We start from the raw sequence: 15,201 nt of genomic DNA on the forward strand, positions 1-15,201 counted from the left end.
TGCGAATATGGACAACCATCAGCTATATAATGGAGTGACGACTGTGAAAATTTCTGCCGAACTGCGATTAGAACCCGCTTATCGCGAGCGGTCGCCTTAGCATTAGCTTATTCGAAAGAAAAAGATTGCGCCGTATTTCTGAACACAGGTACTGCAACATCGTATCGTACAGTAGTCACCGCAATTTGGTTTCTGAGTCAGAGTTAAGCAAATATTTATTAAAACTGGATAGGTTCACCAGCAAAAAAAAATCACGAGTGTAAAGTATGTGATTGTAAATCGACTTATCTGCTGATCCGGTATAAGTTTGGAGTACGGCTTTATCAGAAGCAGAGAGCAATATGGAACTAAGAAGACCGTGCGATAGTGTTCTCGCTTCCCACGCCCGGGTTCGATTCCCGGCGGAGTCAGTGATTTTCTCTGCCTCGTGATGACTGGGTGTTGTGTGATGTCCTTAGGTTAGTTAGGTTTAAGTAGTTCTAAGTTCTAGGGGACTGATGACTGTAGATGTTAAGTCCCATAGTGCGCAGAGCCATTTTGAACTAAGAAGAAATGTGCATAACTTCACTATCCTCGTCACATTTCTTCGTAAAATAATGAGGGGTCGTTTCAGAATTGTATATCCCCTTTTAACAAAATAGGGGATATACAATTCTTCACGAAATCACAGCTTTTTTATGGAAATTTAGAAAAAGTTACAGTGGCTGGATAAGCATCCAAAACAACACGATTAATCTCGGCAATGGCACTAACCTTTATGTTCGCAGCAGTATACGTAACTGTACAAGGTCGTACTATTCTACGCTTGCTAGTTGTGAACCATTGTACCATGAACATACACAACCGTATTGGAACTGAATTGACAGATGATTAAGATGCTAGTAATACCAAAAATTTCCATTAATGAGTGTATTGCACGGTGATGTTGATAATCCCGTCAAATGAAAACTTAATTCTGTACGAAGGCTCGGACCCGAATCTCCACCTATATCTGGTCACACTTCCGTCCAAGAAATCCTCGTAGCGTCTACTACTCGAATCAAAGTACCTTACCGAACAGGATGGCACCACGATTATGACACCAGACTCGCAATCGTCAGAACAAGGGTTCGAATCCACGTCCGCCGCACAAAATTTAGATTTTCCGCGATTTCCCTAAATCACTTACAGGCGGAATCTGAGGCTGCCTAGAATGAAATGCAATAACGTCATGTTTGCGTTTATCATGCTCCCAGTGTCCTTCTGAGATATCGTCTTATTTAATCGCATTTTATCCAATGCAACCTCGTCTAATACATCCATTTCACGTCAGTGACTTCAGTTGCATTGGTACGTATTCCCAGTGACAGGAAAGCCTCGATTCTCCACCTTATCGTCTCCTACGGAGCTCCTCTTCTGGAATCAAAATTGCCTGTCTTTATTTGCAAGTAATTGGAGGAAAGCGTAAGCAACAATGATAGTCTGAATCAGTCCTAGAGGCGTCGTCAGATAGCGTAACTGCGGTGTTTCTTCTACAGAAGCAGGAAATTTTGATTACAGTTCCAGCGAGGACAAAGTTTTCATCAGTTTCTAGTTCTTCATCGCTTCCAGAATGCTGTAATAATCAAAACTGCTGAACGTTGTTTTCAGGTGTTCTCATGGTACCTCGACAATCCGAGGTACACGCAGGTACATAAGGACAGGATAATGTAAATACATAAGGAATTGTTTGTGCGGTAAACTTCTGCGTGCAGTAAGAGATGACGTTCGCTGATTTATTTTAATGGATAAAAATATCAGTTGCTGTTTTCTTAAACACCGCAGACGAACTTCCATTAAGTTTTGATTGACTGATTGACTAATTCATTGATTGGTGGAGGGAGATTACAGGACTAAGCGGCGAGGTCATCTGTCCCGCAACTCAAAACTTACGTGCGTAAGATAGAGGCGTCCCCTAAAAGTGGGCGGACCTCGTAGGGGTCAAATCATAAAGCGAGGAAGCTAAAAACAAACACTGTAGAAGGCATAAAACGCTAGGCTAATTTAAAAACTGGAAAAACAGAGGGATAAAAGAGCGGTCTTTCGACGGGGAAATGATCATGGGTCCCAGACACAGAAAACACAAAGAGAACCCCCAACCACAACCACCCCGCCCCTGGAGGAAAGCAAAACCTTGTAACTGAAAATAAAAACCACTTTTTATAGGAACCTGAGGACCAGTTCAATCATCCGTTAATTTTCTGCTAATATTAAAGACAAGGAATCTGGAAGGCGACGTTTAGTACGAAGAGCCAAAAGAAGGGAACAGTCCACTGTTAAGTTTGGAGGGTAAGAGACGAGGAACTGGTGGAAAAACAACTTTCAGGACGGGTCATAATTGGGAGGCTCAATTTTAGAGCACTCGTCCGCGAAAGGCAAAGTTCTGATTTCGAGTCTCGGTCCGGCACACAGTTAATCTGCCAGGAAGTTTCACATCAGCGCACACTCCGCCGTAGAGTGAAAATTTATTCTGGAATATATTTTATGCGTTAATACTTTAGGATTCATGTATAAATAAGGAGTAAGTACCAGAAGGAGACGTTTGAAATAGTACAAAAAAAATCACGTACTTTACAAGGTGTCCATTACTAGAGGCTGTTACTGGACGTATATTTTTCCGATAACAGAGCAACAGAGGATTTAGCTGAGAAATGTCTGCATGTCTCATTTTATCCCTTAATCAGCTATTCAACCTTAACTAACATTTTATCTGTTAATGATGCACTATTTTTCTTGTGCTGTTGTTTTCAATCACTTATATTTAAGTGATGTACTGACACAGCGGCAACTTGGCTGGAATAAATAAATATGTGATTAGATTTAAATTTCCTGTTAACACCGTCGTCATTAAGACGCCGAGCACTGTTCGGTAGACAGGAATGGAAGTTAGCGAAGGTACGAGCATATGGAGTAGGACACGGTGCACCATTGTGGGTTGTAAAAGAAAGGTACCAACAAATGGTTCAAATGGCTCTGAGCACTATGGGACTCAACTTCTGAGGTCATCAGTCCCCTAGAACTTAGAACTACTTAAACCTAACTAACCTAAGAACATCACACACGTCCATGCCCGAGGCAGGATTCGAACCTGCGACCGTAGCGGTCTCGCGGTTCCAGACTGTAGCGCCTAGAACCGCACGGCCAAAGGTACCAACATATGGAACAGTTTCACAGATATGTGAGTAGCTCGAAGACTTCCTAAATTATAGAACTCAGTATGTTGTCCTCGACGGCGAGAAGGTATCGTCAGGAGTCACCCAGGGAAGGGTGATAGCATCGCTGTTTTTCTCTATACACATACTCTATGTGATCAACAGTATCCGGACACCCCCAAGAACGTACGTTTTTCATATTAGGTGCATTGTTCTACCACATACTGCCAGGTACTCCATATCAGCGACCTCAGTAGTTATTAGACCTCGTCACAGAGCAGAATGGGGGGCTCCGCGGAACGTGGTCAGGTGATTGGGTGTCACTTGTGTCATACGTCTGTACGCGAAATTTGCACACTCCTAAACATTCCTAGGTCAACTGTTTCTGATGTCTTCAGAATAAAGGATGACAGCCAGAAACAGTTGCAGGATAGAATTTTTTTATTAAAACTCTTGACCACGGTTTCGGTACATATAAACATACCTTCATCAGAAGTAAAACTTCTAAAATTACATCATGCCATGGAGAATAATAAAATAATTATGCCGAAGGCGTCGTCAGTAATTTAAAACATCATCTCCATATATACGACATGTTTAAATTACTGACGACGCCTTTGGCATAATTATTTTATTATTCTCCATGGCATGATGTAATTTTAGAAGTTTTACTTCTGATGAAGGTATGTTTATATGTACCGAAACCGTGGTCAAGAGTTTTAATAAAAAAATTCTATCCTGCAACTGTTTCTGGCTGTCATCCTTTATTCTGAAGAATTTTAACAGTTGCTGCTGTAGCTATGTTTAAAATCTTGTTTCTGATGTGATACTGAAGTGGAAACGTGAAGGGACACGTGCAGCACAAAATCGTACAGGCCGACCTCGTTTGTTGACTGACAGAGACCACCGACAGTTGAAGAGGGTCGTAATGTGTAACAGGCAGACATCTATCCAGACCATCACACAGGAATTCCAAACTGCATCAGGATCCACTGCAAGTACTATGACAGTTAAGTGGGAGCTGAGAAAACTTTGATTTCATGGTCGTGCGGCTGCTCATAAGCCACATAACACGCCGGCAAATGCCAAACGACGCCTTGCTTGGTGTAAGGAGCGTAAACATCGGACGATTGAACAGTGGAAGAACGTTGTATGGAGTGACGAATCACAGTACACAATGTGGCGATCCGATGTCGAATGCTCGGTGAACGTCATCTGCCAGCGTGTGTAGTGCCAACAGTAAAATTCGGAGGCGGTGGTGTTACGGTGTGGTCGTGTTTTTCATTGAGGGGGTTCCACTTTTTGTTGTTTTGCGTGGCGCTATCACAGCACAGGACTACACTGATGTTTTAAGCACCTTCTTGCTTCCCAATGTTGAAGAGAAATTCAGGGATGGCGACTGCATCTTTCAACACAATCGAGCACCTGTTGATAATGCACGGCCTGTGGCGGAGTGGTTACACGACAATAACATCCCTGTAACGGACTGGCCTGCACAGAGTCCTGACCTGCATCCTATAGAATACCTTTGGGATGTTTTGGAACGCTGACTTCGTGCCAGGCCTCACCGACCGACATCGATACCTCTCCTCAGTGCAGCACTCCGTGAAGAATGGGCTGCCATTCCCCCAGAAACTTTCCAGCACCTGATTGAACGTATGCCTGCGAGAGTGGAAGCTGTCATCAAGGCTAAGGGTTGGCCAACACCATATTGAATTCCAGCGTTATAGATGGAGGGCGACACGAACTTTTAAGTCATTTTCAGTCAGGTGTCCAGATACTTTAGATCACATAGTGTAAATGATTTGGCGGACAAGTTGGGCAGCAATCTGCGGATGTGAGCTGATGACGCTGTGGTGTACGGTGTATCGAAATTAAGTGACTGTAGGAAAACACAAGACAACTTAGACAAAAGATCTAGTTGGTGTGGTGAATGGCAGCTAGCTAGAGAAATATCGAAAAATGTAATTTAATGTGGACGAGTAGTGTAACGTTCGGATACAGTATTAGTGGTGTCCTGCTTGGTCCAGTCACGTTGTTTAAATATCTGGACGTAACATTGCAAAGCGATATGAAATAGAACGAGCATTTGAGAACTGTGGTAAGGTACGTGAATGGTCGACTTCGGTTCATAGGACGAATTTTAAGAAAGAGTCATTCATCTGTAAATAAGACCGCATATAGGACAATGGTGCGACCTATTCTTCAGTATTGCTTAAGTGTTTGGGATCTGTACCAGGTCGGATCGCAGGAAGACATCGAAGTAATTCAGAGGCGGGCTGCTAATTTCGAAAAAGACGAAAGTGTTACGGAAAAACTTCGGGAACTTAAACGTGAATTCCTGGAGGTAAGGTGACGTTTTCTTCGTGGAAGACTAATGAGAAAATTTAAAAAACGCATTTTAAGCTGACTGCAGAACTATTCTACTGCCGCCAACACATTTTGCCTAAGGACCACGAAGGTAGGATACGATAAATTTGGGCTCATACGGAGGCATATAGACAGTCGTTTTCTCCTCGCTCTATTTACTAATGGAACAGGAAAGGAAACGACTATTAATAGTACAGTGTACCCTCCGCTTGCGGAGTGTCGGTGTAGATGTAGAAGTCTACTGCGGTCTCCCTGAAGTGACTATCCAAGTCGAAGTTTACCGAGCGCCGTCTACGCGCTGTACTTGCTCGCAGCGTAGACCAGATGTTGGCAACATTTCTTTTTGTCACTTCGGAGGCAGATATGGAAGTTTGGTGTAGAGAACTCAATGATAAGCCGGTAACCAGATTACGTCACTATTGTAAAATATGAGAATTTCCGGCATTTTGAGGACGCTATTTTCATCAATTTCTGTCCTTGATTCAAGCCCTTATTATTATCGACGTATGCATAATATTTTTTCACTTGCTATTTTGAGGCAGTTAAGGATTTCACCCGAAATTCGAAGTCTTATCAGACTAATCTCAAATGCAGCCGGAGATCTAAGATTGGTTGGAAATTTGCAGTTTTCTTGTGAGATGGCAAAAGCGAGGAGTGTATAGGCGAAGTCTTAGTAAGATGTCTGAATAAGCTGAAAATACGAAATGCTAGAAATGTGTCCGGTAAAGGTTGCTATGAGCCACTCGAATTTCCCATGCTTTTACACGTATTTGACCTCAAATGTTATGTCAAGGTGTCAAGATCGAAACACAAATTTCGAATAGTTGAACAAACCGTTTAACATGTACAGAGTGATTTCGTGATGTTACAAACTTACACAGAAGTTGGAAAAGGGTAAATATATCAATTATGTAAGGGAGCTGGGTGTCGGAAACGACGGAGTCTAAAGTTGTAAGCGAAAATCTTTCCGATACCTCTGGCAGTGGAGTACTCGTAGCCTGGCGTATTGTTGCTAATATTGTGTGGTAGGCAATTTTCAGAGGTCATAGTATGCAGCAAAATAAGAAAAATACGTTTAGTAAACGCGGACTCTAAAATGCGTATCTTAAGAGTTACGAGCACACGTGCACCTTTGATACTTTCAAACATCTCTTCTACTGCAGTCTCTTTGGTTTCTATCTTTTTGAAGGAGGTAGTATGGACTAAAACAAGAAAAAATGTCTAGTAAATATGGGGTCTAAAATGAGTTCCTTAAGAAATATGGGCACTTTTCAGAGGAAGAGACGTTTCACAGTAGCAAAGATCAAGTACTCATAGCTGTTAAGGTATGCGTTTTAGAGCCCATGCTTACTTTTTTTTTCTTTTTTTTTATGGATCCTATTATCACCTCTGAAAGTGGGCAACCCTACAATCTAAGCAACAACAGTACCGATACATTTATTCCACTGTCAGAGACATCAGAACGATTTTCGCTTATAACTTTCGACTCAGTCATTTCGGACCAGAGTCCTTTACCTCTGAATGATACATTTAGCTTTCTAAATCATCTCTGAAATTTTGTAACATCACGGAATCACCTTATATAATATCTGATTTCCAATTGTTAATATGCATACCCAGGAATATGCGTTAAATGTGAAATGATCGTAGAAATCAAGCCACGCTAAAGATGAAACTCCCGTTTTCCATTCACAGTCGTTGGCTTCGCCGTCTCCACCAAACTGTCACCTTTCAATTTAGCTAGACCTGGGGCTACATGGAGGGTGGAGACTATCATACGTTGACCGATTTTAGTTTAGAATGTTTTGTGTACTGCGCATTTTATTCTGACCTTGCAATAGTATTGCTCTTATTGCTAACTGGCCAAACAGCCGGGTGGTGGAGGCGGACGAGAAAGCGAGAGCCGCTCGGCGCAACGCAGGCACCGCCTGAACGCACATGCTGCCGCCGGCGCCTGTGCTGTCGCTCGTTTCTGGCTGGCTTTAGTACCGCCCACGCTGTTCACGGAGAAAGCGCAGCTCGCCGTGAAACACGGAGTTGTGGCGCGCGCGTCAAATCCAAGCGCGCATTTACGCGTCGGAGATTTCAGATGTTTCAAACGAATAGGACATAAATATCTCGAAATTTTGGCCCGCTGGAAGTGCTAAAAGGCGCAGTTAAAACCGAGGAAAGAACTACCAGCAGACTTGATATAACGCAAAACTGGGCGTTACATTGACTGCTGAATTTTGTTGGCGATCACATGAATGAACATCAGCTAAGTACTCTGTTACAGCCACGTGACTACGCTGCAGTTCACACAAGTTTACAGACAGACTTATTTCTCAACCTTTGCACTCTCCAATAGCATGTGCTAAAAATGAACACCTAAGCTTTACTGCGCGAGCTCTGGTATCTCTTATTTCTATTTGTAGGTGCTAAAAAAATACTTCCGCATTCTCAAGAGGAAGTTCATGACTGAAATTTCGTTAAAATACCTCGCCGCATAGAAACGCCTTTGTTTTAATGACTGCCATCCTAACTCGCTCATCATATCCACGAGACCCTCCCCTATTTTGCGGTAACCCAAAACGAGCTACCCTGCTGCACCCTTTTTCTCGACGGTCTCTGTCAATCCCATCTGGTAAAGATCGCGCAGCAGCACTGCAGAAGAGGCATAAGCGTACAGTAGGCAGTGTCTCTAGTACACTTGTTGCATCTTCTAAATGTTCTGACAATAAAATACAACTTCCAGTTCGTCTTCCCCACAAATACAACTCGTTAGGCGCCTCCATTTAAAATTGAAAAGAAAATTAAATAATGAACCGAGAAGCAAAGAAAATGATTTGGTGACATTTCTGTAGTATCAAGATCCGCAGCGAGAGAAAGGGAATATCTAAACTAGTGAGAGATACAAAAATCTCAATAGCTCTCTACAAATCAAGTCTGCGGCTCTAACAACAAGAAAAACCTAAATATTGTCTTTAACTTTCAACCCGAACGGTACTGGTATATGAAAGAAGGAGAGGCTCTTTAATCTTTAAAAAATAAAACTAATGAAAGATATTCAGTAATAAACTATAACAGTTTAATTTTCTCAGTGTTTTTATTCACAGATTCCGAGAAAATAGGAATATAATCGTTTAATAGCATTTTCTACAAAGACAGAGAGAAAATCATTAACCCTGATGACAGCTAGCTTTAAGAGTAGCAGAAACTGTTTCCGCCCCGTTACATCACAATAATCAAAAATTCTGTCTTAACTGTTACATACCCCGTAGGGTCAACAAGTAGCAATATTTTTCTGTCATCAGATCTCCGAGATCCACCAGCATTATGGTTTTGGGTTTGAATATGATGCTTACGTTCCCTACACTATTTCTACATCAGCCAACTGTTAAGGACCCGAGAGAGGGTGTTTTTAATCCGATGTTGATGGAAGAATCCTGGTGAAACAGCTTGCTTATATGGCCGTGTGCGGGATATCGTTTAATTCCTTCGAGAGTGGAATGTGGAGCGCTGAGGAATATTCATAGTTTCCACACTGTAAACAGTATTAGGCATCGTTTTGTATTCAGCAGGTGTCAAGGCGGTTTGAAAATTTTCCGAAGCTCGAGAGTCTAGAAGCATCAACGAATCTCTGTCTCTCTACAAAATATCAAAAGTGAAATTTGTTTGTGGCTATGACGATCGGTGTTTTCTTAAGCAATGGTGGTTACCATGGAGTATGTGGTTTAGCTCCGAATAGCTATGTTTGAACACAGCATATCTGTGCTTTCTAGAATTGTGTGTCAACATCTCACGACGCAGTCATGTTTCTGTTGTTTAACTTTATTATAAATGAAAAGCGTAAAATTGTGGATGTTGTGCACTACTAAAGAACCGCGGCAGCTTATTAAGGGCGTGTCCGGAATAAAGAATGTACGTAAATTTTACGAAGATTGCTAAATCAATTTGAATATAAATCGTCCTTTCACAAATATAACATTCCAGTTGCCTCAGTAACGAAACGAGGGCACATACTAGCGACATGGCACAGTCACAAACACTGTTGAGAAGTTCCACACAGGCGATGCTCTGGAGAGAGGAAGAGACGAGGCGCAGTGCAGAGCTACTTACACCACTTCCTGAGGAACGTGCTCGTCAGCTTGGAGCAGATACCGCTACGGCGTCCGCGCATCCTGGCACGATTTCTCCCCCTGCGGCCGTATACAAACTGCGGCACTCGTCAACACTACTCGGCAACGGCAACACGCGTGCTGCGTCTCAACGCGTCCTTCTGAACAGACTGCAGCAGCTGTCGCTGTTCCGATCTCGGTAGCCGCTTGCGGCCGCGCGCGCACGCAGACCGACAACCCGCGTGGCAGTGAGGGATAGCAGGACCGCCGCTTCCACTGATCCTGTCTGAGCGCGCGCCGAACGTCAACTGGTGTGGCCTCCAGTTCGCCTCGCCTCCTGCGACAAGCGCGAGTTGCCGCACCAGCCACTTGGCGGCGACACCTCTGCCGGGGAGGGAGAGGTGCCGGCAGCAGGAAGGGGAAGGCCTCCTGAGTGCCGGCGGTACTTCAAGGACGTCAGCGGGCGGGCGGCAGAGCAGTGGCAGGTGGAATCTGCTTCTGTTCCTCCAGCGAATGTGATAGGGATCAAGATCGTACCCAGGGTATCAGCTGAGGAGGCGTTGGTGGGGTGCGGGTGGTTGGGAGTGCGAGATGATTCATATTTTGTATTGTATAGAACCGGGGACCTAGAAATGACGGAGAGGCTTCGTCCCTCCGTAGCCCTCAGTGGTTCACAACAGGCCGCAGCGGTCCACCCACCCCACCGCCGCCCCTACACCGAACCCAGGGTTATTGTGCGGTTCGGCCCCCAGTGGATCCACCCTCCCCCTCCCCCCTTCGGAAACGTCTCATACCAGACGAGAGGGTTCATATTGCATATTGTACTGTATAGAACTGCGGACCTAGAAATGACGTAGAGGCTTCGTCCCTCCGTAGCCCTCAGTGGTTCACAACAGACCGCAGCAGTCCACCCACCCCACCGCCACCCCTACACTGAACCCAGGGTTATTTTGCGGTTCGGTTCCCAGTGGATCCCCATGCCCCCCCCCCCCCCCCTTCGGAAACGTCTCACATCAGATGAGTGTGATCGCATCAAAGAATTTCTAGCAAACAGAACACAGCATTCTCAATGGAGAGAAGTCTTTAGACAGAAATGCAACCTCAGGTATACCCCAAGTGACAGTTACAGAACCAGTACTTTTCAAAATATATTACTTTTCACAATATATGCATACATAGTAGATAACGTCGGATGTACCATGAGGCTTTTCGCGGTTGATGCTGTTGTATACTGAGAAGTTGCAACGCAACGCTGACAATTGCAGCAAAATGCAGAAGACTGTGGAGGATTGGCGCTTTGTGCAGGGAGTGGGTGTTGTGTAGTTCCTGCTACTAATAAGGTGAGTACACGGTTCGATTGTTACGTATTTTTACGAGCTTCAAACAGGAGCGACGGCAGCAATGGATAGGAACTGTGATTGTTGTGTACAGATGCGACCTGAGTTGGCGGCCCTTCGCTCACAGCTCCAGGCTGTTTTGCCTTCCGTCACACAGCTTGAGGCTGCTGCCAAAGGGCGTCACTGTGGGTGTGGGGAATCGAATGCAGGGATGCAAGGGACATCGAGCACATCCCATAAGTCCTCCAATCAGTCCATTGTTGTGGCCGCCCCGGATACTGCCTGCATTGAGGTTGACACCTCACCTGTGGTCGACTGGGAGATCATTCCAAAGTCTGGCAGGCAGTGAAAACCTTTCCGAGGGGCCGATCGTAGGGCCTCCCCAGTTTGTTTGACGAACAGGTTTTGGGCGTTATCTGTGGCTGACGACCTCTCTGAGCCGGATGCAGTCGTCCACCCTGTTCCAGAGGAAGCTTCTTGGCCCACAAGGTCTGGGCATTCACGACTCCAACGTTAGGCGCGTAATGGGGCTCCTTAGGAACATGGCTGCTAAGGAGGGGAAGGAAGCCAGTGTGCACACAATGTGCATTCCGGGAGGAGTAATTCTGGATGTGGAAAGGATGCTGTTGGCTGCAGGTGGTGGCTCATGTCGGTACCAATGACATGTGTCGCTTTGGATCGGAGCAGATTCAGTCTGGCTTCGGGCGGCTATCGGAAATGGTAAAGACTGCCAGTCTTGCTTGTGAGATTAAGGCAGAGCTCACCATCTGCAGCATCATCGACAGAACCGACGGTGGCCCTTTCGTACAGAGCCGAGTGCAGGGTTTGAATCAGAGGCTCGGGAGGTTCTGTGACCGTGTAGGCTGCAGATTCCTTGACGCGCCATCGGATGGTGGGTCTCCAGGTTCCGCTTATTAGGTCAGGAGTCCACTACACACAGGAGGCGGCTACACGGGTAGCGGGGGCTGTGTGGAAGGGACTGGGCGGTTTTTTAGGTTAGAGGGTCTCAGGGAACCACAGAAGGGACGTCCGTCTAAAAGTGGGCAGGTAAAACACAGTAAATTAGTTGTAGAAACGATTGGTATTGTAGTTGTAAATTCTCGTAGACCTAACAGAAAGCACTGAAGCTCAAATAAGTTTAGATACAGAGACCTGGCTAAAGCCGGAAATAAGTTCAGCCGAAATTTTTTCAAATGATCTAACAGTGTTCAGAAAGGATAGATTAAATACAGTTGGTGGTGGAGTATTTATTGCTGTCAGAGGTAGTTTTCCTTGTAGCGAAATTGAAGTAGATAGTTCGTGTGAAATAGTATGGGTAGAGGTTATACCTGACAATCGGACTAAACTATTAATTGGACCGTTTTACCGACCCCCCCGACTCAGGAGATATAGTTACTGAACAGTTCAAACAAAACTTCAGTCTCATTTCAAATAACTACCTCACTCATACAATTATAGTCGGTGGTGACTTTAATCTACCCTCGATATGCTGGAAAAATTATACGTTTAAAGCCGGCGGCAGACATAAAACGTCATCCGAAATTGTACTGAATGCTTTCTGAGAAAATTATTTTGACAATTAGTTCATCAGCCCACTCGAAGAGTAAATGGTTGCGAAGCATACTTGACCTTTTAGCAACAAATAATCCTGGACAAATAGTGAGTATTGTGACGAATACAGGGATTAGCGACCACCAAGCAGTTGCTGCTAGGTTGAATAACGTAACACCTACAACCATCAAAAAGAAACGCAAAGTATATCTATTTAAAACAGTTGATAAAAATGCTCTTAACGGCTTTTTAAGAGACAGTCTTCACTCCTTCCGATATGATCATGTAAGTGTAGAAAAGATATTCAAAGAGATATTATCGACAGCAATTGAGAGATATATACCACATAAATTAATAAGTGATGGTACTGATCCCCCATGGTACACAAAACGGGTCAGGTCGTTGTTGCAGAAGCAACGAAAAAAGCATGCCAAATTTAAAAGAACGCAAAATCCTCAAGATTGACAATGTTTTACTGAAGTTAGAAATATGGCGATTACTTCAATGCGAGATGCTTTTATAATTTCCACAACGAAATTCTGTCTCGAAATCTGGCAGAAAACCCAAAGAGATTCTGGTCACACATAAAGCACACCAGTGGCAAGACACAATCAATACCTTCACTGCGCGATAACAACGGTGGAGTCACTGATGACAGTGCTACTAAAGCAGAGTTATTAAACACGGTTTTTCGAAACTCATTCACCAAAGAAGACGAAGTAAATGTTCCTGAATTCCAATCAATAACAACTGCCAAGATGAGAAACTTAGAAGTAGATATCCTCGGAGTAACGAAGCAGCTTAAATCACTTAATAAAGGCAAGGCCTCCGGTCCAGATTGTATACCAGTCAGGTTCCTCTCAGAGTATGCTGATAAAATAGCTCCATATTTATCAATTATATACAACCACTCGCTCACAGGAAGATCCGTACATAAATTCTGGAAAATTGCTCAAGTCATACCAATACCCAAAAAGGGAAGTATGAGTAATCCGCTGAATTACAGGCCTATATCACTAACGTCGATTTGCAGTAGAGTTTTGAAACATATACTGTATTCAAACATTATGAAGTACCTCGAAGAAAACGATTTATTGACACATAGTCAGAACGGTTTCAGAAAATATCGTTCTTGTGAAACACAACTAGCTCTTTATACTCATGAAGTAATAAGTGCCATCTACAGGGGATGTCAAATTGATCCCATATTTTTAGATTTGCAGAAGGCTTTCCACACAGTTCCTCACAAGCGTCTTCTAACCAAACTGCGTGCATATGGAGTATCGCCTCAGTTGTGCGACTGGATTCGCAATTTCCTGTCAGAGAGGTCACAGTTCGTTGTAATAGACGGAAAGTCATCGAGTAAAACAAAAGTAATATCCTGCGTTCCCCAAGGAAGTGTTATATGCCCTCTGTTGTTCCTGATCTATATTAACGACATAGAAGACAATCTGAGTAGCCGTCTTAGATTATTTGCAGGTGATGCTGTCATTTACCGTCTTGTGAAGTCATCAGATAATCAAAACGAGTTGCAAAATGATTTAGATAAAATATCTGTATGGTGTGAAAAGTGGCAACTGACCCTGAATAAGGAAAAGTGTGAAGTTATTCACATGAGTGCTAAAAAAATCAGCTAAATTTCGATTACCGGAAAAGTCACACAAATCTGAAGGCTGTAAATTCAACTTAATACTTAGGGATTACAATTACAAATAACCTAAATTGGAACGATCACGTAGATAATATTGTGGGTAGAGCAAACCAAAGACTGCGATTAACTGGCAGAACACTCAGAAGGTGCAACAGGTCTACTAAAGAGACTGCTTACACCACGCTTGTCCGCCCTATTCTGGAGTATTGCTGTGCGGTGTGGGATCCGCATCGGGTGGAACTCACGGATGACATCAAAAAAGTACAAAGAAGGGCAGCTCGTTTAGTATTATCACGAAATAGGGGAAATAGTGTCACAGACATGATACGTGAATTGGAGTGGCAATAATTAAAACAAAGGCGTTTTTCGTTATGACGGGATCTTCTCATGAAATTTCGGTCACCAGTTTTCTCCTCCGATTGCGAAAACATTCTGTTTGCAGCCAACTACATAGGGACAAATGAACATCACAATAAAATAAGAGAAATCAGTGCTCGCACAGAAAAATTTAAGTGCTCGTTTCTCCCGCGTGCCGTCCGAGAGTGGAACGGTAGAGAGACAGCTTGAAGGTGGTTCATTGAACCCTCTTCCAGGCACTTTATTGTGAATAGCAGAGTAATCACGTAGATGTAGATGTAGAAGTGTGTGTGAATTCCTAAGGCACCAAAGTGGGTGTTGTGTTTCACCATAAACAAATGTAAGATATTGCCATATACAGACAGAAAGACTCTTTGTTGAATGATCACATGATTGCAGAACAATCACTGGAAGCAGTTACTTCCGTAAAATATCTCGGAGTATGCTTGCGGAGTGATCTGAAGTGGAACGACCACATAAAATTAATAGCGGACAAGGCAGGTACCAGACTGAGATTCACTGGAAGAACTCGCAAAATTCTCCGGGAACAAAGGACAAATCACTCGTTCCATCAATACTTGAATATTGCTCGTTATTTTGGGATTCGTGCCAGATAAAACTGACTAGAGAAAAGAGAAGATCCAAAGTAGTGCACGCACAGAAGTGCC

At 43.7% G+C, this 15,201-nt stretch overlaps 1 protein-coding gene across 2 annotated transcripts in view; it reads right to left on the reverse strand.

The window, feature by feature from the left end:
• LOC126202894 (scavenger receptor class B member 1) overlaps positions 1-15,201 on the reverse strand; it is a 750,245-nt gene that overhangs the window by 252,031 nt on the left and 483,013 nt on the right. The window contains exon 1 of one of the 2 annotated variants that reach the window (XM_049936967.1): positions 9,639-9,957. The exons of the other annotated variant lie outside the window; for it this stretch is intronic. Coding sequence (XP_049792924.1) covers positions 9,639-9,699 — 61 coding nt within the window. The 5' untranslated portion in view covers positions 9,700-9,957. Of the gene's footprint in view, positions 1-9,638; positions 9,958-15,201 lie in introns of those variants that run through there. 2 annotated transcript variants of the gene reach the window in all.

Source organism: Schistocerca nitens, chromosome 9 (assembly GCF_023898315.1).
Source record: "Schistocerca nitens isolate TAMUIC-IGC-003100 chromosome 9, iqSchNite1.1, whole genome shotgun sequence".
NCBI lineage: Eukaryota > Metazoa > Arthropoda > Insecta > Orthoptera > Acrididae > Schistocerca > Schistocerca nitens.